This window comes from Apus apus, chromosome 1 (genome assembly GCF_020740795.1).
Source record: "Apus apus isolate bApuApu2 chromosome 1, bApuApu2.pri.cur, whole genome shotgun sequence".
In the NCBI taxonomy this organism is placed as follows: domain Eukaryota; kingdom Metazoa; phylum Chordata; class Aves; order Apodiformes; family Apodidae; genus Apus; species Apus apus.
The window spans coordinates 121,371,253-121,398,544 of NC_067282.1; the positions used below are offsets into that span (position 1 = coordinate 121,371,253).

Below are 27,292 nucleotides of genomic sequence, written 5' to 3' on the forward strand. Positions count from 1 at the left end.
ATTCAGTTCACTGTGTTGCTCCACAAACAGCACAGCTCAGGGTGTGGTATGAGGGGAAATAGACTTGTACAGGGCAGCCAGGAAGCAGGAAACCTCTCAGTCAGCACGGTTATTAAAGCCCATGTTTCGTGGTACTCAGCTTGTCATGAGGTAGCTGCTAAGATCTGGAATCCTTCTTGCTGCAAACATCCCCCTTTTCTTTTTTTGCTTGTTTTCCTTTCTTTTTTTGGTGGGTTTTTTGTTTGTTTGTTTGTTTTGTTTTGTGGTGGGTTTTTTTGTTTGTTTTGTTTTTCCTGATGGCATGCTGAAATGGGTTGCTGCCACTCTCCTCTTGCCACAAAGGGCACAGGTGACACACTCCTGATCCTGTCATGCTGCAAAACTTGGAAATCCCTCTCTGAACAGAGATCAAAGTGATAGCACAGGAATACTTAAATATGTAGGAGCTAAGTGATGAGCACAGTTGCTTTGCATAAAGAACACCTGAAGCCCTAGTATCTAATAGTTCTGTTTCAATGCCATTCATAGTATTCCAACTTTTAATTACTACTATATATGCCATTGCAGTATCTATTGCCCGTGTAGACATTTAGTTAGCATCTAGGACAACAAATTATGGCTCAAGACATTTTTTTACTAAGTCAACTAAAGAGTCAACAGACTGCTGCTGATTTCAAGTAGGAAACCCGTACTATGTCAGAGCAGATACAGGAACACCAGTAAGATTTTACAGACTTTTCCTTTGAATGTTTAGGAAGCTAAGGCTTTATAAGAAAGGCCCTGGAGCAGAGCCCCTCTGAGCCCATGTTCATTTTGAGCATCCTGCCTGCAGATGCACTGAGGCCATCGTTTCCTTGCAGTTCTGCATCTGAACCGTAAGGTAAGATTTAGCTTACCTGGATAAAGATGCACCAGTGTCTCTTTATGACACTATAACCTATAAGATTTTCAATGTTCCTTTTTGGTTTTGTTGGGTTTGTGTTTTTTTTTTTTCTGGTTGTTGTTAGGATTATGAATTTTTATTAACTACTCTGTTTTTATATGTTTCACATTATGTGGGTACTTTAAATGTATTTCAATTTAAAAAGGGCACTTCTGAGGCCTTCTTTCTACTGCTCTTCCCGATCCCTTAGCTGATCCCTTTAGGGGATCCAAAGGATCCAAACCCTTTAGATCCCTTTAGGTGTGCCAAAATAAATGTTTTTATGGAGAAGAGGGACAGAAGACTTTGCCGAGGCAGAAGATGACAGACCAGTATTTGTTGATGAGATCAAGCAGGACAAAGCCCAACGATGAAGGATGTGACACTGGCAGGAAAGCAGGGACTGCTACAGGAGTCAAGTCAAATTTCCCACTGACCTGCTCAGATTCTTTCTAGAAGGCAGCTAGCGGCCAGGCTGTTGTCCCTGCTGCCACTACCCAACTACGCAGGGGGACAAAAGCATGTTAAGCCTCCCAGCGCTGCTCATAGTGGTTCCTTACCCCACTCCTGGCGCGCCAGCCCGCACCCCCTGTGCCGAACACCCACCGAGGAGCGGTTCGCCCAGCACGTTGCACAAGCAGGGGGCTGGTGACGGAGCCCAACGCCCCGGGGGGGCCCCCGAAGAGCCAGGGAGGAGCCCAGCCCCGTCGGGACGGTCCCAGCAGAAGGCCGAGAGGCAGCCTGGCTGGATGACAGCTCCGCAAGGCGGACGGCACCACGGAGCGAGCGCAGGTGGCAGGCACCTGGAAGGTCGTCGAGTTCCAGCTTCAGGCACGACCGCGGAGGCCCCCGGGGTGTGTGTGTGTGGGGGGGGTGGTTTGGGGCGACGGGGCCGTCGGGAAGGCCTCCGCGAGACGGAGCGTTCCACCCTCCCCGCCTCCCCGCAGGCAAGGCGCGGCCTCCGCTTTGCTGGCGGGATCTCTGCGAGGCGGCAGAGCCTCCCTCGGGCCACCCGGGGCTTCGCGGGGCCGCTCCCGAAGCCAAGCGGGGCTGCCCGGGCGGCAGGACGGCTCCGGGTGCGGGGGGGGGGGGGGACGGGGGGACGGGGGACGGCTCTCGCGAGAGGCGCGGGCAAGTCTCGCGAGAAGCGCCACATCCCGGCGCCCCCGCCATGGCGGCCCCGGCGCTGGGCTCGCCCGGCCGCCGCAGCCGCTTGGAGCGGGAGCAGGAGCGGGCCGTCCGCGCCCTGGTGCGCAGGGTGACCGCCCTGTCGGAGGAGGAGGAGGAGGAGGAGGAGGGGGAGCTGGGCCGCGGCGGCCGGTTCCAGACGGCGCTGAATTTCGCTTGGTCCAACTTCAGGTCAGCGCCCCGCGCTTGGTGCCGCGGGAGCCGCCGGGCCGCCCCCGGGGCCTGCCCTCCTGCAGGCCCGGAGGGTGCCCGGGCTGGGGCTGCCGGCGTTGCGCGGGGCCCTGTGCTGCCCTGCCCCCGGCGCCTGGGGCTGCGGGGCCCGCCGGTGGCCGCTGCTCCCGTCCCTTTTGCGGCCTGGCCCTTGCAGGGCTTCTGGCCTGCGCAGGCCTGCCCTCCCGCGTCTGTGGTTTCGCCACGCAGCGTTTTGTTCAGCGGGGAGTGAAAAATAAAAATAAAAATAGCGATTGTAGGTAAAGGGCAAGTAAACAAAACTCCGTCCCGTCAGGGTTCTGGCCGAGAGGGCTCTGCTGCTTCCGTGGGAGGTTCTGGGTCCGGAGAAGACGTGTTTGGTCTTCTCTGAGTTCCTAACAAAATGCGGTCCTCATTAGCCTGTCGTGTGCCGTGTCTGTACACCTTTGATTCCACCACGCTGCCGTCTAAAAAGTCCATGCTGAAGTTGTACATACTGCTCTTTTTCAGTTGTCACGGTTATTTCAGCGCCTGCTGACAATTTTTGTATGATCCATTTCCACTTACTGCTGCCTCTTTGGAGTCTTACGTACTTAATTTCATGCAGCAGCCACCTCATCGACTCAATGCTACTTACATATTTTAAGTCCGTTTCTTGGGATGAGCAGTTGGATCAAGTCAGACTGAATCCTAACTGCTGGCAGGCTCAAATAAGCCCATTTATTTAATAACCAAATTTGTAACCAAATAGCCACTGGTCAACAGCAAAGGTAAATCCAAGGTGGGGGAGAGCTGGATATGACATGTAGCTGGTGTTCTGACAAGTTCCATTTTGTTTAATTCTGAGGAGGCTAGTAAAATTAGTTGGGAATGTAGGAATGTGGTATTTGTAACTGCTGTCTCCCTGTCATTGTTATATTTACCAGAAATATTTGGTGTAATGCGTCATAGGATTGCATTTATTTGTTTTGTAGCTGTGTCAAAGTGCTTGCTTGTAGCAGTCGTTATTCTGAGTCTGCAGATTGGTAATGGTAGCAGGCTTTCTTGAGCCAGTGGGTAAATGTCCCCTGTCTTCCATCTCCTCTTGTCTCATCTCTCCTGTTGTATTGGTGACGGAGTTGCTCGTGTAGCTGTGTCCTCTTTTAGATTGGGGAGTAGTTGAGTTGGGTTTGTATTTTCCTTTTTAAACAACATGGCAGGAAAACAGGTTGGTAAAGAGTTGGCTACAAACTTTTTTGACAGGGAGGATTGGGAAGAGGAAGGTTTATGATGCCAGAATTGTTGTCTAAGAAATGTTCCTGGAACTTCAGCCTGAGATTGACTAATATTTTATTTCCAACCTGTGAGATCTTAAGAGCAGAAAAATCTCTTTTGTTTCAAATTTGTGAAATTTGTGGTTTGTGTTGTTAGATTTGGTGATGTTTCTATGCTATAGCTCTCAAATTCATTTGTTTCTTTCCATGCAGCATGGTAGTCCCTTTCTATTCACAATGTTCCCATCTTGCCTAAAGAAATGTCTGCTTTTTTGCATATGTTCGTTAGGGTCATGAATTAAAGCTTTAAGTAATATTAAGCTGTAGGAATTTCACCAATAGCTTCCCTACACCTGATTTTTCTTTTCAGCAAAGATTTTTTGGCTCCTTGTTTTTCGTTTTTTAAATTGTTGTCTTTCCAGTCTTTTTTTTCCCTAAATCTTCCAGTTTTTGTAGTTAACCACCATTTTCCATTTGAACGAATGATTTCCTGTGTAAGCTAATGTGCTGTAATAAACTAAATGAGCTATATTTCTAAACCTAAATGTTAGCTTTCTCGTTAATTAGAACATTTTATCGTGCTTTTATTCCAAAGCTTTACACACAATTCAAGAAGACTAATGGGTCTGGAGTTCTCTAATGTGGACATGCCTTCATCCTCCAGTCATACTAAAAGTCCTTGCTGCTTGCCTTGCATCTTCGTTTCCTAGTTCTTTCCTTTGACATTGAGGTGATTTTAGATTGTCTTTCCAAGTTCAGTCTGTTTAGCTTAACTTTTGCTCCTGATTCATATCCAGTAATGTTCATTTCTTTCTGTGGTCATGAGAATTTACCACCTGTGTTCTGTACAGTTGTTGCTGGAAGCTGAGGCAAAATACTAGATTGGCTTTGAGGGCCTACGTGTAGAGTATATGGACTTTGTGTTCAGTGCTTTCACATCCCATTCCCTGTTTTTTCACTCTGTAACTGCGGAACCTTATTCGTACTCGACTTTCTTCTGCAAAGTTCATCTTACCTCTCATGAGTTCTTACTGTGTCCCTAGCCATGCTACTTTTGGTGGTATATCTGTCTTTATTTTGATTAAGCTCTTTTCTTTTAGGCACTCTCCCTTTTTTATTTACAAAGGAGCTTAATTTGGATTAAGAGGCCTTCCCATGTGGGTGTTTGTTTTGTCTGTCCTTGTGATGTAAATCCCAGATAATTTTTGTGCATTTGACACATTGCCTCTGACAATGCACTTCTTGATCTCCTCTGTCCACTTGACTTAACTGACAGCACACTTTAATTGCTTAGTTTGCTGATTCAGTGGTAATTTTCCATTCAGCTTAAAGTGCTAGTTAAAGGTAACCTGCATTCCATTTTTCCATATTTAGGGTCAAACATAGTTAATCCTTCTTGAGCTAAGGGACATTGAGATTAAATTTTGTTGATGTTGAGTGTTCTTGCTGAATTAAGCGTGCGTTATTAAAATAGTAGTGTTGTCCTCATACATGTAAATCAGCTTTATTTCTTTCTTGCTTAAGCTTCCTTTTTAAACATGTTTTAATACAGATTTCTTTCACAGATTTCACCGTTTTCTTGATGTGAACAGTCACAAAGTAGAGAGGACAATAGAAGGGTAAGTTTTATGCTTGTGGGTTAGTAATGGATTAGTTAACTTTTTTAAAAGAATTTTTGATACTATTTTTGTTATTAGAATACATGAGAAATTGGTAGTTCATTCTGACCTTGGAAAAGCTGCAAGCTGGAAAAGACTAACAGAAAAATTTCTGAACTCGCCACTCCCAAGTACAGAAGAAACAAAGGTATGTATGTTGCAAATTTTTTGTTCTTTTTTTTTTTTCCCAGCACTCTTGCATTTATATTGGCAATTGGGACTTCAGTTGTAATGTTGTGTTGGAAATTTCAGATGACTTAGCAGGGTTTGCGACTGTTGCTCAGGTCATGCATTATCAGGGCTGTATTCCTTAGTTTCCCTCATTTATTTTAGAAATGTGTTTGTTGTCTTGTCTGTGTTTCACCAAACATTTTGAGGACTTAAATGACATTCTCATTGCAGAGCAGATGTTATTATGGCAATATTGTACTAATGTTCTGTCTGTTCTCAAGTAGCTAACTGAGCAGTTCTTGCCCTTTGCCCATTTTTTTTTTACCTTAGGTAATGCATCTGGACGTTGTAATTCTAGTATTTCCAAATGGAGTGCTCCTGCCCTGCAGCTTCTTTATTGGAAACTATGCATGTGTTTCAACTTTGAAACACTTTGTATCAAATCAGTTTAGGTTATGGACTAGATAGGTATCCCAGAAGTTGTCACACTTAGTAATCTTTCTAGTGTGGTAGTTTAGAAATGAATTTGATCTTTGAAAACTGAAAATTCCTGCTATTGGAAAATTTTAACTTGTGTTTTAAGAGGTGGTTCTCCATAAAATTATATTCTTTAATAGCACAGTGTGTTCTGAGCTGTAGTCTGATTTTACTTGTCATTGAACTGATGATTCCTTTCTTTGCACTGCTTGAGGTTTCGTCTAATATGTGGGGAAAACCCTGTAACACTCAACAGCTTACAAATGTCAGTTATTACAGTTATTGTACTGTGCTCCACACATTGTTGAAAAAGCACCGTTTTAGTTGTGCTTGTTTAGAGAGTCAAATAAAATTAAAATCAAATAAACCAAAACAAATACCCAAGCAAGCACTTAATACTTGACTGTTGCAAGAATCCTAAGACTTGAGAGAGCTTTATTTTTTCCCCTCATTGTTTGAAAGTGCAACTGGGATATAGCTGAAGGTTGACGATCTCTTGTATTTGGGAAGATAAACTGCATTGATTCTTAGGAGTGGCACATAACTGGGAAGACTGAGTATCAGTTTTATGACTGGTAAATGAAACACCAGTTCACACGTGATTCTGTCAATGACTACTGGTGTTCTTTGACAAACTCTTGTACCGTCAGTAATGTTTGGTAGGAATGTATTGTATACCTTATATACTAGATGAGTGTGATGCTTCTTTATCAGAAATTGAGGTTGGATGTTTTTTTAAAAAATACAAGTGGATCTCATTTCCAAAGAGCTTTGTAAGCGTGTGTATGTATGTGTCAAAACACAGGATCTAGACAGCAGAATCTCTGTTTGTCTGGGTATTAAATGGTCTGCTGAAGAGCTTTGGAAAATTAGAATCAGGCCAAAGAAAAATCTTTCCTTAGTAAGAAGTGCTTGTGCCATAAGCAGGTATTAGGGAGTAGGCCATAACACAAAGCTCTGCAACGTACCAGTGTCGGCACAATATTCTAACCTGGTTGAAGACCTCTGGTTCACAACTGCATTAGTGCAATACAGGAGTTAAAGATACATCCTTAATGCTTGTGTAGATTTTCAGATGAGAAAAGATAATGTGAAGATGATGCTAAAATATAATGATTTTAGCAAAGTAGCTACATGTCCATTATCGCTTGTCCTCTGTTGACTTCCTACTTTCACAGTACTTCAGGATTCCTCTTATCTGTTTTCTGTGTTCTCTGATTATCAGCTCAGTAAAAGGCAGCTTGTGCTGTGGCTGCTTTGGAAGTGTTTGTATATTGATCGACTAATTAGTAGGCAAAAGGGAATGGATGACATTCAATGTCATGTTGCAGATGTTATTTTTGTGATTCATGGCTGAGTAATGGGGACTAATGAGGAGCATTTCTGCAGATAATAGGCTGAGTTTATTCCTAATCAAAATCTTTTAGACCACTTACTGACTTGCTTTTTTTAAAATGTGTTTTAAAGACAGATACACACTATTCCATACTGTCTCTTCTGTTGTGTTTGTCTGATTCTCCATCCAACACCAACTATGTCGAAAAACCAAGAGTCAAAGAAGTGGGTAAGTTTACAAGATATTTATATTGCTAATGAAAGATACAGTCCATTAGTGCAATCTGATAAGAAGAACATTTTTCCTCTCCATTTTATCATCTCCTTTACTTCGAGGTACTTTATTGATTGTCTTTTTATGATTTATTAATTCAAAACAGCCTGCAAATCTTTCCTCCCCCCATTTCTGTTACGCTGCCTAATTAAGTTTTCCAGCCACCAAAGTACCTCGGGAGCAATTTTTGACTTGCACTGCTATTACTTACTAATGTTCTCCACCAAGTCAGCAGTGCTTACTTACATGCTCAGAGACAGACAACAGGTTTTTGTCCTCAGTCTCTGTCTTGCACCTCAATAGGAGGTCTTCTGAAATGGCTTTAGGGATGTCAATTCCTATATACCCTACGTAGTCAAGGAAAGGGAGGAACCTTTGAAGGTTTCCAGAGGGAGATCCCAGCTACCTACTTTCTAAAGTAGGACTGTTTCACTCAGTGCCTAAAAATGAGGCTTGTGCTTAAGTTTGAGTGGATACCATCCCCCATTTGTTCACAGTATTGTGTCATAGACTGAAAGAAGAATATTTCAGACTAACCTAAAGAAAATCTTGCATCTTAAGATTCCTTTTTGAATGATCTCTGCACATTCCCTCGGCGGTGTTTTGAATGCACTTTCAGCCCATTCCAGGAATGTGAATATGAAGAGGTTATCTCAAACAGCACTAATTACAGTTGAGTAAGCTTCATGTTTAAGATATAATCTATTGTAAGTGTCATTGTTATTTTTAAAGTATTACACATCACGTCATGGATGTGTGGTGTCTTTTTCAAAGAGTAAGACAGTTCTTGCTTGATGCTGTTTACAGTCTGGGATCCTTGTGCATATGTAAATTATACACTTGGAATGTTTCCACTGAGCTAAATGGGACTAGTCACAATAAGTGATATGTTGCATTCTTGCATGTTTTTCCAGGACTGAAGTGTAGGATACTGTAACGTGATACAGATAAATGTGATGATGGCACGTTATGTTGCATATTTTGAATGTATAAGCAACAGAATTGAGAATTAAGGAATATACATGGTTGATATGTCGCAATTTACATGTCATGTTGAAAGTGTGTAACCTTGTTAAAGAAACAGTGGTGTAACCTTAAGTGGAATGGAATGCCTTTTCTTTTAGAGTAAAAAGGTATTTTAGCTTTGGAAATGTTTTTAGAAAAAAAAAGTCAAGAGTTGCTTACTATTTTTATATTTATACTTCTTTTAGAAAAGGAAGAAGAATTTGATTGGGGAAAGTATTTGATGGAAGGAGAAGAAATTTACTTTGGCCCAGGCATAGATACACCAGTAAGTAATTCTTAAAGCAAAAAAATACAAGTATAGACTAGTTTACAGAATGTTCGAAACCTGGGTGAGTTGTCCTGGTTTGTATGCTCTGCATATTGATGCTCACAGGATTCCTTAATACATTGCTTCTTGCTTAGTACCATGAAATACACACAGACCCAAGCAGAGTAACAGTAATACAAATGCTTTTGTTCTTCACCAGGGTTTGACTTAGTCCTTCTTAGTCCTTGGCTCCTTCTGCTGACCCTGTGGGGGGAAAAGACAGACCATTCTCCAAACCCTTAATTAGAACGTGCTGTGGTTCTGTGACCTTTCCCAGATCTCTCATTTGACTGGCTATTAATGTTATGTCTAACATAAACCGGTCTCTGGTAGACAGTTGTGTTAGTCTTTGTTTGGCTTGAATAGAAAGGGAATATTGATCAGTCTGCTGTGTACAACTGAAGTGTACTGGATTTTATTGCACTCAATAGGATTGGTCTGGAGAAAGTGAAGAGGAGGAAGACACTCAGCCTTTGAGCAGGGAGGACTCAGGTATTCAGGTAGACAGAACACCCTTAGAAGACCAAGATCCAAATAAGAAAACAGTACCTAATGCTTCCTGGAAAGGTTAGAATAAACTGTAATTCTTCTGATATAGTCATACATACTGAAAATTTGCAAGCTAATGCAATTTTATTTATTATTCTTTAATGAAGTATTATGTTTTAGACCTATAATTGTAGTTTTAAGGTGCACATTATTGTTCACTGCTGCTTGTTTTATTAGTAACAGTAAAGAAGCAATACAGAAGATTTTACCTGATTTCTTTTGTTGGTAAAGGAAAATAATTCTCTTCATTTCTATAGAAACAGACATGGATATTCCAATATAGAAACAAAAACTTATGCAGTCAGCACAGCATCTGATTCTTTGGCTATAATGTAAACTTTTGTAACTAAGTATCAGAATGCTGAAACAATTTGTTTGATAACAGAAATGGTTGATTCAGTTTTGGATATGAAGTGTTTTTGGAAAAAAATAGTTTAATGTAATTAAAACACTAGTGGCTTACTCTTGAATAGCTTCAGGGAGTATTAACTGTATCTATATATTTTTGCATAGGATGTTGTAGGATAGAGGGTGCCTTGCATAAGAAGGCTGCATAATATTCATGTTTTATTAGCAGTAACTAACTGGGATTAGGCAAAGTTTTCTTGGTAGCCACATTTAAGGAAAAATGCTTTTTAGTTAATGTACCGAATGCATATTAAAAAAGGAGCATAGTGACAAAGTGATATTTGGAAGTTTATTTTTCAAGTCAGCTTTGTTTTGTATATAATGTTTGTGGATTGCCTGAGACAGAAAGAAGCACATTTTCTGAGGAAGAACTGAAACAACATAAATCTTCAGGTTTCATTTTTAGGACTTTTGCAGCTTCTAGAAGATGAGGCATTTATGTGAATTAATTTGTGCATTACAATATCACGTGTGCGAGTGCAGTAAAGGGTAAATACTTGTAAATTTTAACTTATCCAAAAAGGTCTGTGATTCTGCAGCTGCACAGATAGGCTTATTAATAACTTTTGCCTGTGTTTTATAAGGATTTCCTGAATAAATAAAATTACTTCAGCTGTCACATGTTTCCACAGTAGGTGAACCTGATGCCCGTAGCTGGCTGGAGCAGCATGTAGTTCCTCAGTACTGGACAGGAAGAGCTCCTCGCTTTGCACATAGTTTGCACTTGCATTCCAACCTAGCTGCAGTCTGGTAAGAAAACAGCATCACTTACATATTCCTTACTGGCATGGAATACTAAATAATTACTTTATTAAGCATAAAGGGAGTATAGTTATTACTGATTTAGTTAAAAGAAGAATTAAAATAATATAAATGTATAAGATGAACAAATTAGCTGTTTTTTCTATTAATAGATTCCTTCCTTTTATTTATTTTGTATTATTTTTGTCCTATCAGAGAGGGGGTTTTCCTTTTTCAAGGAAGCAAATCTGATTGTTGAATTTCGTTTGGGTTGACCCTTACAAAGGTTTCTGAGGAACTAATATAGGTGCATTGTAAGTGGTCCTGGAAGTGGAGAGTTCCCTAAAGCTTAACTTTTTCTTAGGTTTTGGTCTCTCCCTTACAAAATCAGTCTTAAAAACAAATTTTGTGCATGATGGGAACATAAATCAGTACATCACTGTGATCTGCTGTGTTTTTGGAAGGAACATCAAAGGAAGTGGTGATTAAAAGAAGCTTGATTCTTCCCTCTGTCCAAAATTCTGATGTATCAGTACTGCAGTAATACAGATAATCAGATTTGTCTTTAGTTCTTAATGTAATTAATTTCTTAATCAAGGAGTTGAATTCATTTAGTGTCAGTTGGTTATCCAGCCAGTTCTGAAACAAAATTTACAGTGAATATTAGGAAATCAGTAACAAAGAAAGCAATGCTGTTTCTGTTGCAGTATTGTTAGCAGATGTCTGATATATGTGCAATATATAACCAGAATTACTTAATTTGGATTTTTTAATTTTGAACATGAGTACATAAATTTTGCCACTGATTATATTAATTAGTCAAAGTAGTAAAAATGTAAATAATTGTTCTGTACTTCACTAAAATATGAAAAATATGATGGCAGCTTTACAAAGAATTGTGTAATGCAGGTTCATAAAGAAAAGTTCTTAGCTGACTGTGAAAGTTTCCATGTCTTAAGTAAATTTTTGGGCTGAAGTGTGAATTTTCTCATATGGGTTAAGGAATTTGATATTCTGCTTTTAAGCTTAGTATTTTAACAGAAAGTAACTCTTAATTATATATTTTTCACAACATTTAATGGGAAATAATATAACAATCAAGGATCAAGAATCTAAAAAAAAAAGGCAACACAAACCCCAGAACAACCCAGATTATGTAGTTCAGATATTTGCTGCTGAATTGCTTGTCTTGCTGTGTAGTTATAGGTGACATTTGAAGGCTTTCCATAGTATTTTGCTTACCAATATGAAAACAGATTCTGCTTTTGTTTATGTGGTTGAGCTGCCCCCATGAACATTGAATCTACTCAGATATATTTAGAACAAAACTGAGCCTAATGATTATTGCTTTGTTCTTTCAAGTGATTCAGTTATTTCAGCCACTAAATCGTTTTCATTTCCTGTTTTCTAAGGGACCACCACTTGTACACCAATGATCCTTTATATGTGCCAGAAGAGAGAATACTAGTCACTGAAACTCAGCTTATACGGGAAACTCTTTGGTAAGAGCAACGTCAAAAAGCTTGCATCTTAGCATCTACTATTTCCCTCAAGGAAATGAGGGACCATTCTATGATTTATCTTTAAAGTTATGTCTGAAGAAGGGACAATTATTGAGCTTTTAGCTTACACCATTCCTGACAATAAAAATGATGCTTATATGTGTTAATCATTCAGATTCATAAAGAAGAAAGCAGCTTCCTGCTTCTTGGTAGCAGTCTCACTGTTAAGAAGAACCAACTTGTTTGTATTTTACCCCCATGGATTTTTAATGATGTCTAGTTTTAGAAAGTAGGTTTGACTCATCCCATAGCTGAAAATTATCTCAGCTGGAAAGGAACTTGATGACTTGTTTACTTGATGCCAGTGTTTTATTGTTCTTGTTCTAGCAACAACTTAACAGTACCACTAGCATCATAGCTGATGGGTGGTCCACTTTTATTTGAAGAAAAGAAGCTTTTAGGAAAGGGAGAGCTAATTATTTTATTAATTATACACTTGAGAGTCCATTAAGGGGAGAAAAATTACCGCTCTTTTTGTTTCTTTTCAAGGCTCCTTTCAGGAGTGAAAAAGCTTTTTATATTTCAGCTGAATGATGGAAAAGTGGCCGTGCGGAATGATATTATTGTAACTCATTTAACCCATGTAAGTAGTTCCTGAATGTCCATGTTTCTACAATTTTCTTAATTTAGTCAAAACACATCTGACTTAATAAAACTAAGTGGGCTGTTCCCATATGTGAGAATGTGATAAAGTGATAGACATGGCAGGATTTTATTGCTTTAATTCATAGAAGTATCTTGCAATTTCATTTTTAGGCTTTATGAAATACACGTTTTTATTAGGTTCTAAAAAGTTTATATTTTTTCTAGAATTGCCTGAGATCTGTATTGGAGCAGATAGCAGCATATGGTCAAGTTGTGTTTAGACTGCAGAAGTTTATTGATGAAGTGATGGGACACAGCCCAGAAAACATAATGCATGGAACAGTTTCCACGCCAAAGAAAACAACTGAAGCCCCGTTCAGAACCTATCAAGCTTTTATGTGGGCCTTGTACAAATATTTCATTAGCTTTAAAGAAGAACTTACTGAAATTGAAAAATGTATAATCAACAAAGGTACGGTGCAAGTGAAATTTACTGGAAGGGGGCACACAAGGAGATTTTTGTAGGAGGGAAACATGCAAAAACATTACGCAGATACATGTTGAAACTGCGAAAGGTGCCATGTTACGGTTTAAAACCTCATTAATAACATTGACAAAGTTTGATTTTTCTGTTGGATCTTACCTTTATACATCTTTGGATTTTTCTTCCAGATAAAACAGTCACACTTTCAATAGTAATAGATAAGTTGTCTCCCCGACTGGCACAGCTGAAGGTACTTCACAAAGTTTTCAGCACAGGAGTAGCAGAAGTGCCGCCCGACACTAGAAATGTCGTACGAGCATCTCATCTGCTTAACACTCTCTACAAAGCTATTCTGGAATATGACAGTGTGGGAGAAGCATCTGAGCAAACGGTAGGGGAAATAATTCCTTCCTTAATAGAGCAACCCCTTGGAATATTTATTATTGTAAATTTCTTTATGGTGATTGAGTACATTTCAGCTACCAAGGATTGAGGACAAATTTGATAACTGTAATGCATTCCGGTTTTCTGATGTGAGTTCACTCAACCTAGACAAAATCAGGTTGATGAGAGGATCAGCAAGTTTTTAGAACTGAGGAGAATCAGAAGCCAGGAAGCTGTCATGGAAGAGGGAGCTTTGAAATATTTTCCTTCCTATTTCTACAGCTGCATAATTCAGTTAATGCTGAAATACAGGGGGTTGGGTTTTGACAGTAATTTGTTGATTATGCTAGTGAAAATGCAGTATATGTTCTTTTGTTTTCCTGTTTTCTGTGTTACAAAACCACAGAATGATTTATGGCTGTCAGTTATTTCTTAAGAGATGTTAAAGAGGAACGAAAACTAAACTACTAACTGCAATGGCAGAAAGTAACATGAAGTTTGCACAGTGAGTGCTTCCATTAAAACTACTAAAGCTGTAATTATTATTTGAACTTGTCATCTTTAAAAATCCCGAAGTGTAGTCATTTATATCTTACAAACTATAATTTCACAATTAAGAGGGTGGGCTTTGCCATATTGCTTTTAAGGCCTAATATAAAGCCATGCCACTTCTGTGGTATTTTTCTTTTTTTCTTTCAATTCAGGTATCCCTTCTGTTCTCTCTCTGGGTTGAAACTGTGAGGCCATACTTACAGACAGTGGATGAGTGGATAGTCCATGGTAATTTGTTTGATCCTGCAAAGGAATTTATCATTCAGAGGTAGGGATGCTAGTATGGACACCAATAATGCTGTGCAAGTATGAATACAAATCCTGCTGTAGCACCTAGGAAATAGAAGGGGACAATAAAAATAGATATTCACAGTTGTTATTTTACTTTAATAGAAATAGCTTCTTAATAATAATTTTGTTACTTGTCTGAGACTCACCTCTAGGGTAATTGCATTAGGTATGGAATCCTACCAGATACTGTTCTGGAACAGAAAAAAATTGTTTAAATTTTCTCATCTGTAAGAAATAATCAGCAGTCTGACTCTTGAGTGTGTTGACTTTTTATAAAAAGCAAGTAACTATTTTTAAAAGTCAAGATGTTTGGAAAAATTACAAAATTCACTTTTCTGTTCTATTAATCTGTAGTTGTTATAAATACAATACTATTTAGAATTGAAATGTTCATTGCTTCTGATCTGTAGTACAAGTTAATATGGTGTCTTGAATTACATGCACATAGCCTAAAAGATAATTGAGCTGTATCTTCTGATTGCATGTTACATTTTGCTGGTCACTTTTTTGACAGCTTGGATTGGAAAGTGAAAATAGAGCTTAGGCTTTTGTCTCATAATTACAGATCAGTTTCCCTCCTATCTGCCATAATTAACTGAAGTTCTGTTTGTTAAGGTGGCTAAAGGTGAGCATGAAGAGAACAGTTTTAGTCCTATTGTAATAAATATTTATTAGCTTAAGTCTCTAACATCCTTATTGTGTCGTGCTTGAATGTTCTTTCTGTAGTTCTTCAGTTGTGCTTTCAGTGCTACCAAGGAGTTTGATTTCAACTTACATCTGAGCTTGATTTTAATTATCTAATATTGGTTGTTTTCCATCTGACTCCAAAGACCAAACTGTGTATTTGATTTAAACAGTATAAGAGAGCAAAATAAACTAAGAATTGACTTTCACCTACTCTAAAATTTTTTAGTTTTCCTAGTAGCATTTGCTTCATTGTGAGTATTAAATAAATCTGCAAGTGAATCAGTAATCTTTATGTTATTAAGGATGGATGGATGGCGTTGGGAATAGTTAACTTCCCAGACAAATTTAATTATAAGTACTCTATTTGCGTTCTTTTGGAGGTTTATTTGATTATACAATTGTTTTTATCTCCTGTCAGCTGATTCTTTATCTTGCTAAATCTATCATCCTTTCTGAGGCATCTAGATAGTTTATAATATGGATGACCATGTTTTATATAGTTTTGAAAGTTTTTGAATATTCTGAAGGAAAGGTGAAGCATAGATTAAGATGATATGCATCTTCTAGTAAGGAAGTTTCATCTTCTGAAAAAGAAAATACTCAACAGCATTTTATTTCTTTGCAGAAACAAAAATGTTCCAGTTAATCACAGAGATTTTTGGTATGCTACCTACACATTATATAGTGTGTCAGAGAAGACAGAGAATGAAGAGAAGATGAGTGATAATGCCAGTGCCAGTTCTGGCAGTGATCAGGCCCCTTCAAGCAGGCAGCACACTATGGTCTCTTTTCTGAAACCTGTGCTAAAGCAAATAATTATGGCTGGAAAATCCATGCAGCTGTTGAAGAATCTTCAATGCAAAGATGGCTCTCCAAAGCAGGCTGCATCAAGAGGTGAGATGTCAGTGTGTGAACTGTTGTGCCTTCAGGTATTGAAAGCTATGGATGTATTTTTTTGTACTAGTGTTTCTGTGGTTTAAGAATAATGTAATGCTTCCTATTGAATGTTAGCATCCTGGTTGGCAACTGGAGGTCTGATTGAAAACACTTACTCTTCCAGTGCAAATAAGTGAAAAGAGAAAAGCAATTAAAGATGGGGTGTTCCCTTTACTTTGAATTCCTTTGCATTTTTCATAAACTTGTTTTCATGGGCTTGCAAAACAGTGTTCTTTTTTTCTTATTAGTCAAATGAAAACAGCTTGTATGTTCTGATAGTAAAGCTGTTTTGTTTTAATGAATAGTTGTTTTTTTCCGTCACTGAGGGATTGAATAGTTCCGAGCTAGCAGGTGGAACTGTTTTTTTTAAAAAAGAACAGCTTATTAATAATTAGGTGAAAGATATTTGGATATTTAGGATATTTATCTTCAGTGATGCTAAAACAGCACAGCAGTGTAACCAGTGGTGTGTGTGTGTACTGTTTTTTGGTTGGGTTTTGTTTTAAAACAAGGTACATATTTTTGTTTTGCTTTTTCTAGATGTTTAGCAGTAGAGATGGTTAAATTATTTTGGGAAATTCTTAGGCTTACTTCCTCCTTTGCTGGGAGAATATGATCTAATCTAGTGAATACTGCAGGTTTGTTTCAGGTGCTAAGAATTAAGTGCCTTTGCACCTGAAGGAGGAAGTTCTCTTAACAGTCCCAGAAATATCTCATATTCCAGGCACCCATTCAGCAATCCGTTTGAACATAAGCCTAACTTCAGGTATTGGACTAGTCTTACTGGTTTAGCAACACTTATATGTATTTGACTATTTTTCTGAATAGTAGCCTAAATTTAATGTGTTAAAACTTACCAAGTAAATGTTGGGATGGTGGGGAGGTTCTTGTAGTTCAGACTGTTTTCTCTCAGAACACAATCTTACCCCGGAATGTATTGCCCAATTTAGATGCTGAACGAAAGAGTTTGTATACACTTTTCTTGGAATCAGTGCAGTCTCGCCTGAGGCATGGGGAAGAGTCTGTTCCAGATATTATTACAGAACAGCAGGCCACAAAGCAGAGCCTGATAAAGATGCAGTCTATAGCAGAAAGACACCTGGAACTGGATGATGTCCATGACCCACTGCTGGCGATTAATTTTGCCAGGTAAATGAATGATCTTCCCACTGTGTTGTTGAGAGCAGTGTTGTGCTTGTTGACATGTGGTAGACCAATATTTTGCTGCTGCTGCAAAGAATCAAGCACAGAATAAAGAGCAGCACAAACAATTTAGTGACAAGCTAAGTAAACACTACCCTTGTGCTTAGTTAAAGAAAACCAGTAATGCATAGGGATCCCATATTTAAGGTCCGTTAAATCAATTCTGTGTGGGTGGTTGTGGGGTTTTTTTGTAATTTTGTTGGATTTTTTTGTTGTTGTTCAGTTTTTTACTTTGTTTCTGTAATTTTCATTTTCTTTCCTTGGGAAGTTCATTTGACTGCTGTATATGCAGGCTGTAGTTGTAAAGGTCTTAGGGTAATTAGTTTCTTTATTAAGCTGTATACTGTTTAAACTTGATGATTTTTTTCAGAATTATTTCTAGAGCAATTATGTGATTAGAGTATGCCATCCTTTTTGATATTCTTGGTCACACAAAAACAGTATAGAGGATCAGTTAATAGCCTTAATAGGTACTATAGTTATGAAACAGCTTTTATAACTTCTGTAGAGTGTCAAATCTGATTAAAATCTTTGAAGGTATGACATTTTTGTGTTATATTTTGTATGAATTGTGAACCTTCTTCTCTAAGTAGTTTGCTTTACTTTGAAGATTATATTTGGAACAGAATGACTTTCATGAGAAGTTTACTGGTGGGGATGTTTGTGTGGATAGATCTTCAGAATCAGTGACCTGCCAGACTTTTGAACTGACATTGAGATCTTGCCTTTATCCACACATAGACAAGCAATATTTGAAATGCTGTGGAAATCTAATGCAAACATTAAAGAAGGATTATAGGTAAGAAAGTAGATTTGTTTTTCCTTAACACATTTTTTAATTAGCAGTGGTATGCCATACCCTAAAAGCAGGAGTTCTGTGTTGTCTTTCTACACCGACTTGATAATTAACAATAACATCATTATTAAGGAGGAAAGAGGGATGTAACATGATAGAATCCTGAGTGAAAACTTTGGTCTAACTAAGATCAAGGCTGTTACTTGTGTTCAGTCATTGTTCAAGAGGGAAATTGTTTCAAACAGTACTTTTAATAGTGTTGTCATTTGAAACTGGAAGCCAGAATATATTTGTTTAATACGAGATTCAGCTATGATACTATAAAATAAGAAAAAGCAATATGTGGTATTTTAATATTACTCAAAGTAAAATGGCCTATTCATTTTACCTTTCAGGTGGTCGGCATGCTTTTAATCTGTCTGAAATTATGTATTTATGATCATGGTTCTTGGCAGAGTTGTAGCTTTACTCTTCTTCCCACTTTATCCAAAAAGAAAAATCTCTTATCATAATTATCTGGGCCATATTAAAGTCTCTTCTGAGACAGAACACTCCCTGAAATTGCATATCCTTCCTTAGGTTCTCTTTAGGGAAAAGGACAAGATTTCAAGACTTGCAAGCTATTTTATTTTTATTGCCTAGCCCATAAAATAGTCGAATACCATGAATATTTCTGTTAGCAGGGCTGTTCAAGCTTACAAGAAAAAATGGCTTGGTAATTTGGGGGTTTTTTGGAGGTATGTGAAGGTTGTCTGAGGATTAAGCAAAGAATTTACTGTGGAATCATTACATTTGTGTTCAGTATTCTTGTGAAGATTTATTTTTTAAGAATTTTTAAAAATCTGTAACAGTTGCATTTGATTTCACTTGCATGGTTAAGAGTGAGGAAATGTTACGTTTTTGTTCCCTCTTTAGGCTTGTAGAATATTTGCAGGCGATGAGAAACTTTTTCTTACTTGAAGCTGGAGACACCATGTATGACTTCTATACTTCTATTTTTGACAAAATTAGAGAAAAGGAAACTTGGCAGAATGTTGCTTTCTTAAATGTTCAACTTCAAGAAGCAGTTGGGCAACGCTATCCGGAGGACAGTTCAAGGTAAAATGCAAAATCTTGCCAAACACAGTTTAGTTGTTTCTTTCACTCTTACATATACTTGCATAGTGCAGTACTAAATGTTGCATAGCCATTACAAGAACCTGTTTAATGAAGTTTTGAGCTGCTGTCACCCCTTCTACTGAAATCCCCCCAGTTAAATCAGATGAGTGGTATTTCACAATAAGAAAAAAAAATAATAATAAACTAACCACTGGTTTAAAATGGATTATCACCAATTAAACCTCTTATTTCTTTGCATAGGTTGTCTATATCATTTGAAAGTGTTGATACAGTGAAGAAGAAACTCCCTGTCCACACCTTAGATGGTCTGATATTAAGTTACAAGGTAGTGGGTTCATTTTGCTGTAGTTATTACTGTAGAAGAGATTTGAAATGTTGTATTAAAGCAAGTTACATTTTCTGTCTTGATTATCCTCTCTTTTTCTTAGGTTCCTTGGCCTGTGGATATAGTTATAAGCTTAGAGTGCCAAAAAATTTACAATCAAGTTTTTCTGCTCTTACTGCAAATAAAGTGGGCCAAGTATAGTCTAGATGTTTTACGATTTGATGGTAAGAAACTTCTTCAATGAGATACTACAAAAACTTGTTCTGTGGTCTAAGGATATAAGCAGTCTGCTGCTTTCTGCAATAAATAGTATAGACAGGTTAGAATTTCCATTCATTCTGCAAAATATTAATCTCTATTAGCTTCACAAATCAGATCTATTAACCAGGGTATGTTTTTCGCTTCTTTTCAGCCTCAGGGACAACACTACTTATTCCATTGCATTCCATTTGACTCTTTGATTCAGGTCTAGTTAGCTATATTGGAAACTTGTTAACCTCGTTCTTCAGACGTGGCTATTGAAAGAAGCTCTGTCTACCACACCCTAATGTTTTGTTTTATGTATAGTCCAAGTTTTTGTGAGTAATATCTTGCAAAGAAGTTAAGAAAACTAGATACTTCTATTTGAGTCTGAAACAGTAAGCTAGAGAGTTTGGAATATATGCTCTAAGCTACAGTTTAAAAATCTGGGGATTGTAGGAGGAGATCACTTAGTTTCTCCTTCACTGGGTTAATGTTTATACTCTTCCTGTCCCTTATAAGGTGATACACACTTCACATCATAGAAAAACAAAATAGAAAGTGTGTTGATTCATCTGTGTTTTGTACATCAGTTGAGTACACACTTTTAGGAAAAGAAGGAGTTTTCTGTTGTTTAAACTTTATGGGTATGGGTTTGTGCTTAATTTTTTTCCCCTTTGTGGAAAATAGTATACCTATTTACTTTTAAAGTAGATTTTTTTTATCCTTTCACATAATCTTCAACTCTTAAATAGCATTTCCTATTCTAATATTTATCAAATTGCATGATACATATACTGTCAAACTATTCAGTATATTGTTGCTGTATTGTAATAACGTCTGAATTGCAACTAATTGTAGTTTTAAATGACATTTAGCTACGGTTTGTTGTCATAAGCACTTAAATATATTGATCTTGCCTTTTCATTTTAGAACTAGTCTGTGCTGCAGAAAGCCCCCAGGTTAAGGAAGGAACTTCATTACAACAAGGAAGGCTTCCTCTCTTTGGACTGCAAACAGAAAGTATAAAACAACAAATACATCGCATGTTCCTCTTAAGAGTGAAACTTATGCATTTTGTTAACAGCCTGCACAACTACATCATGACCAGGGTTTGTCTTAGATCATCGTTTCTTTTATTTAAGAACTTGTAATTGGAGATGTGGTATTAATTTTAATTTAAAACGTAGAAAGCAAAATCTTAGTCCATTGCCCCTTCTGCAAGATGATTTAGAGCTAAACATGTTTCATTTTTAACTTGGCCGTTTTAAATCAGTAATTCTAAAAATTCTTTACAAGTTCTACATGCATATGATTGACCTTTGGATATTATTAGTTCTTTTTGATTGTTTCTCCCAGTGTTGATTGGCTGAAGCACAATCATGTACAGATAGGTTTCTGTTAAGCTGTTACTCTCTTATGAGCTTGTAATGCTTATACAAGTGTTACTACAGACATTTTAGTTAAATGGATCCTTCTCAAAAATCTCTTAATATACAGATCCAAAAGCGTATACATGACTTCTCAAATCCAAAGTCAGTGCCTATCGATTCATATCTGCCCTACTATTGCCTTTTTTTTTTCTCTATTAAAATTGCTATACTCCAAAACATCTCCTCCAGGGATCTAAAATTTGAAAGGAAAGAGTGTGTGAATTAGCCTATTAAAAGTAAAATTGGAAGAAAGTCATAAGCTTTTGTGTGCCAAACAGAATTTAATAACTATGGTCTTCTCTTTAAGATTCTTCACAGTACAGGCTTGGAGTTTCAGCATCAGGTAGAAGAAGCCAAAGATTTAGATCAATTGATAAAGATTCATTACAGGTATCTGTCTACAATCCATGATCGCTGTCTACTGAGAGAAAAGGTAAGTAAAAAAAAAAGGGCATTATTTGATATACTAAGTTTAGGAGGACAAGAGAGTAGTTTAGTACTAATTATGTTGCCTATTGCAGTTGATACATACTGAGCAATATATAGGTACTCTTGAAGAAACTGTAGCTTTTCTGGAGTTAACCTTGAGATCCAGTTTCCCTTGCAAGTCTCAGCACAATTCTATCAAGGAAGAAAGATAAAATTCTTTGTGTTGGATTTTACACGACTGTTTTGTTTCTAAGAGATGGGAGGATCTGAACAAACTGAGACTTGGCAATGCTATGGTATCCCATGTACTGTCTGTGCCTAGTCCCCATCAAAACAGCTGTGGAATGAATTAGAGAGCAAATACAAAACATCTTAAATTTGGAAGATTGTTTTTACAGATCACCTTAAATGATATGGGATACCTTGGTGTTGTGGCTTAGTAATGAAAATGATCATGCATAACAATGAATTTGACTGTTGTTCTTTTTGGTTTAATTGTTGTTTTAGGTGAGCTTTGTGAAAGAAGCTATAGTGAAAGTGTTAAATTTAGTACTGATGTTTGCAGACCGTTGGCAGGCTGGTTTGGGGGCTTGGAAGTAAGTAGACATACCTCAAATCCTACATGGTTGTCATTTCCCATCTCAAAATAAGATTTTGAGATTTTTTTTGTGTGAAATAACAGGACTTTGCTTAATGTTTAACAGCAGATATTGGAGGCTAATTGCTTTTTCTCAGCATAAGTGAAATTTCATATAGATAGAACTTAACAAGTTTCATGCGTTGTGACAGTGTATGTTCTGTATTTTCTAATTAAAAAGATGGCCAATATGTAATATTCAGGTGTTTGAAGAGATTGTAGAGCATAGCAACAACGAGTGTTGTCTTTCATATTTGTTTGTAACAGTAAAAGGAGATGTTCACGGGTTTGGTTTATGATCGTGTTTCCTGGATATTATTTCAAATTTTAGGCAGCTAGATGCTGCCATTCATTCATTGGGTTATGAAATGTGGGATTATTTAGTTTGGCCTTCATTCTAGAAGGAAGGACAATTTTTGTTTTTCTTTAGAAAAAATAATCATCTAAATCTAATTTAAACCTCATTTTTCCACTCTGTAGTGTCTAAAAAATTATGGTAAAAATGTGAAGCTGTTGAAGTAATTGCATGTTCTGCCACTGAGTCAAGATTTTAATGAAAATGTTTGATTCCACTAGTTCAAATGCTCAAAATCTGAAGTTATTCTGTCCTTTCCTATAGTACTTTTTTCTGTAGAAACAACCTGGAATGGGTGTCATATTTGGAATCTTTAGAAAAGCTGTGTGCTTCCTTATGTGCGATAATTTAAGTTAGAAACCCACCTGTAATTTCCAAGATACCATTAATGTGTTGGTCTGTGAATCAGTTGTTCTCTAAGCCATAGAACAGACTATTTCAATTGGAAGGGACCTACAAGGATCTTGTCCAACTGCCTGACCACTTCAGGGCTGACCAAAAGTTAAAGCACTTTATTAAGTGCATTGTCCAAATCCCTCCTCAACATTGACAGGCTTGGGACACCGAGCACCTCTGTAAGAAGTCTGTTCCAGGGTGGGACCCCCTTCTTGGTAAAGAAATGCTTCCTAACGCCAAGTCTGAACCTGCACTGATGCATCTTTGAGCCATCCCCACATATCCTGTCCCTGGATACCAGGAAGAAGAGACCAGCACCTCCCTCTCCATGTTCTCTCCTCAGGAAGGTGTAGAGAGCAATGAGGTCTTACTCTCCTTTTCTCTGAAATAGATAGACAAGCTCAAAGTCCTTAGCCACTCCCCATAGGACATGCCTTCCAGCCCATTCAACAGCTTTCTTGTCCTCCTCTGGATGCATTCAAGTACCTCCACATTCTTTTTAAATGGTGGGGCCCAGAACTGCACCCAGCACTCAAGATGAGGCCACACCAGCACTGAATCCAGCAGGATAATCACCTCTTCTGGCCAGCTGGTCATGCTGTGTGTGATGCACCCCAGGATGGGGTTTGCCCTCTTGGCTGCCAGGGCACACTGCTGGCTCACACTGAGCCTGCTGCTGACCAGCACCCCCAGGTCCCTTTCTGCAGGGCTGCTCTCCAGCCACTCCTCTCCTCATTTACACTTTTTACTTTTGCTTGTGTAACCTGCTGCTTAAAGGGTGAATGATAGTGGGCAGCTCTCCAAGGCTGTGTCTAACACTGGCCCTGAGGCCAGCTGGTGTGGACTGGCTCACAGCCATATTTTTCAGGACTAATTATTTTTGGCACAGACCTAGAACTTGGATCCCACACTCTTCTGGCATTAGGAAGTTGCTATTTTTTGAGTGCTTTTCCAATTTGAAGTGTCAGAAGTAATTTGTGAAGTCTGTTGTTAAAGAATGAAACTCAGGGCATGTGTTTACATGGTCTTGGGTGTGGAAGGAATAAGTCATAACTGAAGTAGTGTCATCTGTATCCTCCTGGGAGGGGGAAAAAGGAAAGGAGTGACTATTGTGAGCAACATCTCCCATCCCTGATGAGTGCTAGCTGGAATTCAAAGGTTGACTGATAGTAAGGCAGTGTGGGTATCCCTGTTTTATCTGGCAGTGTAGGTTTACACCAAGGAACTCTGAAACAGTACAGATAAGGAATGGCTGTCCTGAAATACGTATGAAAATGGTTGTCAGCTGGAACCACACAGTTCTTCCTAGTTACTACAGAGATTTCTGAGATGATGAGGAAATTACTAACACCCTTGTAATAGTGCTCAGATGCTGCTTTCAAAATTGCCTTTGTTTTCTAGAAGTGGTATACTCAGGTATAACTGAAATACTTGAAGTTCAAGCCAGAATGCTGTGCAAAGAGTACTTTTGTAATTTACTGAGAACTTTTGATGATAACATAGGGGGTAGTCTGTTAAGCATTCTCTGTTGAACTGTTTTATAGGATGGAATCCATAGAGAAGATGGAGTCTGATTTTAAGAACTGTCACATGTTTCTTGTAACTGTTCTCAACAAAGCTGTCTGTCGAGGCTCTTTTCCTCACTGTAAGTACATGAGGCATTTCACGTAACCTGCACTTAGACATGAGCTTTACTAAGAATGTATATACATTTTCATCTGTTTTAGTGTTTGTCAGTACATCTTAAAGAATCTAATTTTGGGAGGTATTCACAGAAGGACAAGAAGCTTTATTTCTTAATAAATTGACTTTGTTATTTCCTGAGAGTCTTCATGCCATGCTTTTTTTACGGCAGCCACCTTTCGTTTACCCGCTTTCCATATGAGGGAATGCTGATGTTATTCAGACTGTGACAGACAGTTTTCTGAAGAAATTAAACTAAGTTCTGGAGGGCATAGAAGAGCATTATTTTTGTTGTTGGGTGACAGCTGTGATACATCTTGAACAGATACAGTTTTAGTATTATTGTGCTTCTAGCTCCAGCTGCACCGAGCTTTTGGCTCTGCCTATGTTACGGAATTTGCTTCCTCGGTAGCAGAAACAGCCGAAGATGACATGTCTGTGCTTCTGCTTGCAGCCTGCTATTAGCTGAAATGGCTGATTGGTGCTAGTTTGAGCTAGGAGAGCACCTGCTGAATGGAGGTTAGATGGGATGCAGATGCATGTTCTGATGGCTTTCTGAAAGAGATAATATCTTGCATCACAGCTACTCAGTCTGCAAGAGCTTGTCTGTAGGAACTATCTGTAAGAATGGCTTGCTGCATATAACCCCCCCCACAAGAGTTATTTTTTGAGTACAACAGTTAGAATCTCAAAACAATTTCTTACCAGTTCTTACCACCTGAAATAACTAATGGATAATTGATTATGAAAGTTGTCAAATACTGTCTAAACTGTCAGAGATCCATAAAATGTCTTACCATCTTAAATCCTGAACTGTTACAATTTTAAAAATAAACTGGTATCTCCCTTTTAAGCTACAGAACTGAATACTGCAATAAATATTTGCAGACTGCTGCAAATACAAATATTAATTACTTTTTTATGGTTTGGTTTGCAGTGGAATCTTTAGCATTATCACTGATGGCTGGCATGGAACAAAGTTAATACCTGAATCCATTGAATTATGGAAGACCTTGAATCAATTGAATTACTAAGAACTGAAAGCAGCATTTATATTGAAATTTGTTTGTTAAAAACCTATAAGCGTTTTACACTGCAGATTGAAATGTGTATAGCTGAATGACACTGATTTTGAACTGTGTAAAATATTGTAAATTGTAAATAATGTGTAGATATTTATGTGTATTTGTTGTGGCAGTATTTTCTCTGTGTGTATATGTGTCAACAATATTGCTTGAAAATACATAAAACGCATTTCATGCTGTAAAAAGGATTTAGTTGGGGTTTTTTTAAGAATAATTGCTGATTACTTCTTCATTAATTCTGCAGCTGTGAGTAGGTCATAGGGCACTGTGGAGTGGTATGGCTCCATTATTTTTCAAAGGTGGGTTGAATTAATTTTTGGCCTTCTTTGCTTTGAAAAAAGGCTGAGAAGCGTTCATCTTATTTGCCCAATGGTTCTTAAGAACTTTTTGGGAACAGCTGACTGTTGCAATAAACTGAGGTAGAAAATACAAGATTAACTTATCAAAATAGATTATGGCAGACTGTATGTTATGGTTTGGGAGACCCCAGCACAGTGCTGGACACCTGTAGAGCGGGTCCTTAGGCCCCTGAAGGATTGGAAGGGTCAGTGTTCCCGCCCGCTTCCTGTCACAATCTGTAAGAGCCAGGAGAGCCAGAAGCCGGTTCTTTCTCCCTTCCTGCTCCTCTCTCCCTGCCGGGGCTGCTGCTGGTTCCTGCGGCTTCCCACGTGCTTGCTCCAGAATCCAGCTGCACCGGGTGCTGGGAGGAGCCCTGGACCTTTCCCCTGGAGCAGCCCTGCCTTTCCCATATCCCTGCATCATCGAGAGCAATGTTGTATGTAAATACTGACCTGTTCTCCCCCCATGTTTTACTCTTTTACCTTGTGTTGTAGTTAAGTTTGTTTCTAGTTTCAATTTCCGAAGTTTAAGTCTCTCTTCCTTATTCCCCTTCTATCTTCCCTTGGGAGGGTGGAGGGGGTGTAATAGAGAGTAATTCTGTCCTCTGTTGTTTTGGGATTCACCTTTAATATTTAAAACAGGACACCATAAAATACCAGTATTTTTTATGTTAAGTTATTGAATGCTTAATAAATTAGTGGTAACTCTTTGTCAGTTTACATACTAAATATTGGATTGTTGAGATATTTCAGAGTTGGTCACGTGACCATTCTCCTCTAAGGCTTTTGCAAACAAGCCTTACATCTAATAGCAAACATCTTGTGAAGCAGTAGATTGTAATACAGAAGGGTACGTTTCTAGAGGAGTAAATGTGGAATGTGTTCTGCACAAGGTTACTTGCCCTCGCTCCTCCCCCTGGAACTTTCCCTGTAATTCTGACATCAGTATACCTACATTTAAAAAGAGAAAATCAGTCATAGCCATTTACCTCTTTATTTGACTGAATAAAATATTTGATAATTGGAGTTTGACTGTTCTGTGTGTTTCTGCTGCAATCCAGTTGGTAACTTGAAGTGAGAGGGCTGTTTCTGCAAGGTAAGTGAAACTGCCAAATGTGAGACCATGTGCCTCACATTATAAAACTATTTTTTTTCATCTATGAACGAGTAATGACTGGATATGCAAGTGAATATTTGTGTTCTTGTTTGAGCAGAGTATCTCAAAAGGTTCTTCAAGTTATAGCCATAAAATGTTTTCAGGAAACATTATTTTT

The 27,292-nt window shown here is 38.3% G+C and overlaps 2 protein-coding genes across 2 annotated transcripts in view; one reads left to right on the top strand and one right to left on the bottom strand.

The window, feature by feature from the left end:
- LOC127383076 (translation initiation factor IF-2-like) overlaps window positions 1-2,095 on the bottom strand; it is a 29,836-nt gene extending 27,741 nt beyond the window's left edge. Inside the window, exon 1 of the mRNA XM_051615504.1 lies at window positions 1,483-2,095. Within this exon, the coding sequence (XP_051471464.1) occupies window positions 1,483-2,095 (613 nt within the window). The remainder of the gene's footprint in view (window positions 1-1,482) is intronic.
- Window positions 2,094-27,044, top strand: TUBGCP5 (tubulin gamma complex associated protein 5). Its single transcript, XM_051608608.1, has 24 exons — window positions 2,094-2,281; window positions 5,118-5,171; window positions 5,250-5,358; window positions 7,326-7,422; window positions 8,029-8,139; window positions 8,679-8,758; window positions 9,232-9,367; window positions 10,390-10,507; window positions 11,911-12,000; window positions 12,550-12,643; window positions 12,871-13,117; window positions 13,318-13,520; window positions 14,218-14,333; window positions 15,669-15,937; window positions 16,930-17,128; window positions 17,793-17,981; window positions 18,894-19,076; window positions 19,338-19,422; window positions 19,526-19,646; window positions 20,596-20,774; window positions 21,403-21,528; window positions 22,032-22,120; window positions 24,457-24,557; window positions 25,533-27,044. The coding sequence occupies exons 1-24, from the start codon at window positions 2,094-2,096 to the stop codon at window positions 25,577-25,579; spliced, it is 3,231 nt and encodes a 1,076-aa protein (XP_051464568.1). The 3' UTR covers window positions 25,580-27,044.
- Window positions 27,045-27,292: the final 248 nt, after the last annotated feature.